General features: G+C 40.0%; 1 protein-coding gene across 1 annotated transcript; it reads right to left on the bottom strand.

Moving 5' to 3' along the window:
• Positions 1-57: 57 nt before the first annotated feature.
• On the bottom strand, positions 58-6,035 carry kcng3 (potassium voltage-gated channel, subfamily G, member 3). The gene is made up of 2 exons (XM_027002609.2): positions 5,290-6,035; positions 58-2,337 (listed from the first exon to the last, which is right to left on the bottom strand). Exons 1-2 carry the CDS (start codon positions 5,910-5,912, stop codon positions 1,692-1,694), a joined length of 1,269 nt encoding a protein of 422 aa, XP_026858410.1. The 5' UTR covers positions 5,913-6,035; the 3' UTR covers positions 58-1,691.
• Positions 6,036-6,767: the final 732 nt, after the last annotated feature.

Below are 6,767 nucleotides of genomic sequence, written 5' to 3' on the forward strand. Positions count from 1 at the left end.
TTTGATAGATGAAGCATTTTTCACATAACAAAATAATAATTTGATCTTAACCTTTGATTACCTACCACAAGACATAGAAAGCATTCAATAACACTTTTGCAATACTTACAGCTTCACAGTTTAAAATGCAATATGTAATTTTAAAAAAGTGGGATGTGGTGGGAATGCTTAAAATTAACTACTGCCATTCCAATGTGGGATAAACCTTTTTAACCTTTTCTTTCATGTTGTTTAATTTTTTAAACTATACATTCAGTTAAGTCATCTACCAAGCAATGGCATACAGAAATCATTAAGGTAGGGATGAGAGTCAAAACTAAAGATAAACCAATAAAGTCTTTTAGGTAGCATTACATTTTAAGAGGCACTCATTCATAGACTTTCTTGTCACAATACATTTCATATTATCAAGTAACCAAATTTACAGATGCAGTCTTTAGAATTTACTTTTTAATTGTTTTCTACTTGAACTGTTCCCCTCTCCCTCTCCCCTCCAAAAAGTGGATTTCAATCATGAGGTTCACTTGCTCTGCACTGACGAATATTTGTATAACATTCAAAATCAGGGAGCCACAGGACACGTGAGGAGCCCATCCAAGGTAGGAGAGAGGCTTGCTTTTGTGCTTGTTGTGATTACAGTGAAGGAGGAGGAGTGACAGCCCTCCTACTGTTGAGTGTGTGGGTGAGGTGTTTGCTAATCAATTTAGTTAACACCTCTTGGTTCACACAGTCATATTCCTAGACTGAGATATAGGCAGGTGGCGGTTCTATCCCTTTGTAGCGGAACAGCTGATGTTTGTTTCTGGGACTTAGGGATGTGAACCATGATAATGTGACCACCTTGCTGGTAACGACTTCACTTTCAGTTTCACAGCTGCTTTTTGCTTACACAGAAATATTTAGTTTTCAACTGTTAAAAATAAATATCTAACACCCTACTGCCTCTATCAGGTTTATTTATTACTGCAATTTTAAGATCTTTCCACCTATATCCCTGTGTGTCTCTTCAAATATTTGCCTTCCATATCTCCACCTTTCCTTGTAGACCTTTCTACCCCCATGCTTTTTGCCATTTATAACTGGAGGGCTTTCAAAGTCAAATTGAACTGAACTAATGATCTAATGAGCTGGAGAAATCTCTCCATGGGAACAGAGTGTTTCTGCATGTGAGGCCAGACCAGGGTGCTTGAGGAAAAGCCAGCTATGGTCTGGAGGACTGTCAAGACCCAGGAGTCTTGCCAGACAACCCTTCATAGGCAGCCATGCCATCTGGTGCCGGCTGTTGCCACAGTTGTCCTTTTTTTTGGAGCATTTTCATTGGTTTTCATAGACATGGGGTTATAATGCAAACAGTGCCTTGTGTAGTTCCTTTGGATTGACATTATTTTTGTGTGCTTTCCACCTGTAGGATTTTCCATGCTTTGCTTCTCTTGTTTCCATGGTGGAGAAGAAGTCTGAGTGTATGCATCCCAGCTTTCAGAGGTACTTGTTATCTTTTAGATGTAGGTCAAAGAGATGCTGCATTTGTAAGTAACTATTTTCTTAGCCAAAGTAGCAGTATTCCTTATTCACTACAGCTCAGCTTGTAATTCATGAGGCCATTCAAGGTTTTAAAACAAAGGCACAGAAGAGAAGAGACCAGGTAATAGAGGGTAATAGAGCTGGGCTGAGGAGAAATCAATGACTAACAGTCAGTTGAGAAACTCAGCGGAGAGACTTCGCACGCAGCGTGCTGAGCGGAATTTGAGCTCGTGGTAGCACTGCACAAAGCTGTGGTAGATAAAGGTAATTGGGAGAGCCAGGAGCACAATGCCACTCACGACACACACACCACCCAGCACGCGCCCCGGCATGGTGATGGGATACATGTCTCCATAGCCGACGGTCGTCATGGAGATAATAACCCACCAACAGGCTGCCGGGATACTGGCGTAGTCCTCGTTGCTGGTCTCGAGGTCCAGCCCATGTTCCAGAAGCTGGGCAAGGGCACTGAAGATCGCCATGGCGACGCAGACAAACACCAGCAGCATGACCATTTCACGGTAGCAGCGGCGTAGTGTCAGGCCCAGCGTCTGCAGGCCCAGGAAGTGGCGTGCCAGCTTGATCAGCCAGAAGATGCGCATCATGCGTAGCACGCGCAGTGTGACACCTGCCCGCTGCAGCTGCGGGTTCTCCCCTGTCAATGCCGTCATGGCAACAGACACATAGTATGGGGTGATGGCCAACAAGTCAATGATGTTCAGGGGCCGGCGCACAAACTCGCATTTGTCCCGTGAAACGATGAAGCGCACTATGCACTCAGCGGTGAACCAGCCGATGCACACCGCTTCAATGATCCTGAGAGAGAGAGAACACACATCTATGATCACGGACAAATAATATAGACAGCTAAGCCTGCTGTGTTATTGTATGTTCTTATATATATGTATTTAGATGCTTATTTCTAAAATAATATATATTTATATACATTTATGGCATTTAGAATACAATCATGCTTTTATAAGTTTAAATGGTCTCATGCAAGTGGTGTAAATAGCTGTTTGACAGTCTGTGAGTCTTGGTCATCTATTCAGAAACAAAACTTGATGCCATTCAAGGACTGTACTGGGACATTTGGGTCTACAGACCTTCATGCCAAGTCATACATTTTCATCCAATTTGTTAAGTCAGTCTTAATTTGTAGTATATTGTTCCACTGGCATTTCAGACTTTCAAACTGAATGTTTTTGGTGGTTGTTATATTGACATATGCTGTAGAACAAATGCACAACAAAGGACAGGGCCCAGCAGCAGGGTGGCATGGTGTATTGAAGAGAGAGCAGCACTTAGCTTTACAGTGTGAAGGCACAGTGTGTGGTGACATTGCATTCATCTGAGCATCTGTCTGCTCACAAATGCCAGCGCATCAGAAAGGCGAACACACCTCACCACATTTGAGCGAGCACATGACATAGTAAAGCAATCTGTTAAATGTATATCATATCTCATCTAAGAGGTTCAAATATCTTATGTTTCTAGTGTGTAGTATGGCTCTTCAAAAAAATTAATTTACACAGTTTTCTGTGACATGCTGCATAACAGTTCTGTAAAAATATGACATTTTATTCTATATAAATGGACAAACGTACAGGCAAATTGTAAGGTTCATAATCACTGACATTAACATTTTTAGCTATACAACATACCTTTGTTGATTTTCTAGTTGATGAAAAGAAAATGTGAAGAATTTGCAGCGGAACACTTACTCTTTGACTTTTTTAGCAATATTAAAACGACCGTGCATGACAAACCTCAGTGCGTCTGACTTCACCCTTATCTCCTCATATATACACAATGACACACAACTGACCTTAATAATACAGAACGAAATTGAGTCAAGCATGCACAGGACATAAGCATGAGGACACATACATGTTCCCAGAGACACTGGTGGAAGAAGGAAACGTTCTGGTAACTAAAGGGCTGGAAACAGCATGGCGTAAATATCAACCACTGGAGAAGGTAACAGTTAGGCTTCCTATGTCAGTTCACTTGTTGTAAGGAGATGCTGAAACCACTCATCACGCATCTCATAGACATTGCATAGAAATACACAAAACATTTAAATATATCAGATTGCTTTCATTTGCATCACTGGATGCAAAGAAAAATGTTAATGTGGAACAGCTGAAGATCTTTGCACTCAAAAGATACATGTTATATTTGAAGTTGAAGTTGGATTTGAACCAAACTGTGATACAGTAATTATAAATGGTGAGTAAATCCAAAAGAATAAACACAACCTAAAGTAAAAGTAAAAGCAAAGTAAAAAATATATAAATGCTAGAATCCTAAATGATGGCTGAAAGCAAGCAACTTAAATATGAATGCAACTAAATGCATGAACACTGGAAAAATTATATCAACAGCAAAAGTTACATGGCATCAATGCTGTTATATTATGCGATATACCTAAGTGAAATGCAGTAAGGATATTAATAAGCAAATGTTTACATTTAGTGCTGAAGATATTTTCTCTCATCATTTAAGTGCATGTTGGAAGATCTTGATTTTAAATAGTTTGTTATTGTATTAATGACAGAATGAATCCATCAAACAAAAAAGATGGATTTTTTTCTATCCAATACCTTTAATCAAATAAACCAACCACTGCTCATACAATGCTTTTGATACTACTTTATATTCTAATGTATCTTGTTTTCAAGACCTTTATCAAGTCCTGGTGATCTATTTTAATAAATACGGATTATGTACGTGATTCGAGACACGTAATTGTATTGTTATTCAGTGTTCATGTCAATTACAATCACATAGTCTCTCTAAAGATTTTTTTGGTGACGCCTATGGGGCAATGGCGGTAGTTATTTAAAAAAAAAAATCTCAGCCCTTTTACAGATTGTAGGTTAACAGTTAATGAAGACTTTATTGTTTTTGCCTTTTATTTTTTGCATAAAAGGCCAAAGACACACCGTCACAAATTAGCAAAAGGGGAAAATTATTAAAAAAAATAAATCACAAGTTACATCTAGTAACTTCATCTAGTCTTTAGCATAATCGACTACATTTAGTCTTGAATATAATCGTTTGGGCTTAAATGGTTTCTCCCAAATAACTGTAAATGTAATCTAAATCATATCCATTATCCTCTCCCTTGTGTTGTGTTAACGTTATGGTCTACTAACTACAAAGTCATGTAAACTGATTTTTGTGTCAAAAGCATCGCGCAAAAGTAAAATGAAACAAATGATCTGTAGGGCAAGAGCTTCTGACTCTCTTGCAAATACGGAACGATTATCAACGAATAAGTCTGGTGTAGTGATGTAGATTTCAACTTCTGGCTCCCTCACCAATACTGATCTTTGGTTAGCAGCGAATTAGTCTGGTGTAGATTTTAACTTTATATCCTATTTGATGCGCACTTTCATGAACCTAGTGAACACAATAGGTCTGTGCTTGATTTTTTCGTAATGCAAATAAGTGGGTATATAACTGTTATATATTGGTTATAACCCTGATTGCGAGAGCTAGATAAAATGTGTCTGCACGATAAAACATAATATGTCAGAATTTGGGCACAAACACGGAGACCAGACAATAAATGTCTCTTAGAACGGAGAACAGAGAAAGAGAGAATGAGATGGAGATACAGAGTCCCTTTACATTTCTTTTAGTTCAGATTAATAAATCTTAGAAACAAGGTGCATATTCAAATCATGAAATGTGGAGGTGCCTTGTTACCTACATAAATCAGACTCCCACAACTTAGTGAATCCGCATGCATGCGTTTACCTGTGCTCTTCGACTGTATTGTTTTTTGCTGTGTCCCAGTCCGGCAGAGTACTTGCACAAAGTAATACCATAGATATAATCACAAAGATCACTGACACTGAAGCAAGGACCTGCGCTGCAACAGAAGAAGCAGGCTCTTCAAAAGTCCTTCGCATCCTCTCCAGCCAGCCTGCGTTGCTCCTCTCGGTGGAGGAAGGATTGTCTTGGTCTTCCTCGCCCCTGGAATCATCCTCCGCTTTGATATCCTCATCTGAAAAGTATGTGTATGTGTCGGACATCCTATCATCAAGTCGCCGCTGGCAACAAAATTCCAAGTGTGAGCTCTCCAACCCCCAGTAAATCATTTCATTATAGAACGAAAGCTCGCACATTTGCGGCACGAACCTAAGCTTTCCAGATCGCACGTAAAGCATAATAAAGACAAAAGCCTCGGAGTGCCTGTCGAAGAAAAACTCATTCCTCTCCTGGTCATAGTCATCACACACCTCCAGGACTTCCTTCTCGGACGAACAGTTGTGCAGTCTACTCACCCTTCGGAGAGGAAAATCCTTAATAACCTCTCTCGTGAAAGCATATTTGGTGCCACCAACATTTAGGATACATATGTTTTTCTCAAACTTCATGTTGAAATAGGACGACCTCACCTATTTAGGTAAAAGGCAGAAAATGTGCGAAAATATTATTTTTTTGCAAATCATTGTAAAGCTCCACTTATTGCCGATAATGGAAAGTGTTGCACAGGTACGAGCTCGTGTGCCGCTGGGTGCGCTTCGCGCTTTGGACGCACACTACTGTGGAGTAGCCTGCGGATTTTCCAGGCGGAGCGCGCGTCATGTAGGAGAACTAACTGGTGAGTTTCTGGTGCGTCTTCCTTTCCGGACTCCAGCCAGTAGTTCATACAGTGATGTCACATCGGCGAGCGTCGATTCTTCTTGGGTACAAGCTTTACGCACCCGATAGGCCTAAACTGAGATTGCAAGACATGGGTTACAATAAATTAATCACGTTTTTTTAAACATCGGTATGCTTGTTTTTACTTTAATATTTTATATGTACCCTCTAATTTTGAGTTGTCGATCTTTCCGATAGTGTATTATTCTAGCGAGATTCGTGATTTCTGCGCGCCCCAGGCTACTTAAATTAGTAGGCTGTTTTTTTGCTTACCGGATTATAGCAATTTTCATTTTAAACAAATGTTTCTCTAAACAAACGTTTCTCTAAAACAAAAATGAAAATTTGTCAAAAGGATTTGGACGTCCCCCTAGCAGGTTATGGTTGTAAGGAACTTTATGAGTATAGGCTACTGTACAGTCATACTTAATGTGAGTCTTTCGGTATTATTCAAAACGTGTTTGCCAGTTTCTGTGTGAGGTCTATGCAGAGTGGAGTAGCTAGGCTTTATCTTATCCTCCGCCCTCGTTCCCCCTCCCTCTACACGTTTCTCCACCCTCATCAGGAAGCTGTGCATTGGCCGATCG

This window comes from Electrophorus electricus, chromosome 14, assembly GCF_013358815.1.
Source record: "Electrophorus electricus isolate fEleEle1 chromosome 14, fEleEle1.pri, whole genome shotgun sequence".
Classification (NCBI taxonomy): domain Eukaryota; kingdom Metazoa; phylum Chordata; class Actinopteri; order Gymnotiformes; family Gymnotidae; genus Electrophorus; species Electrophorus electricus.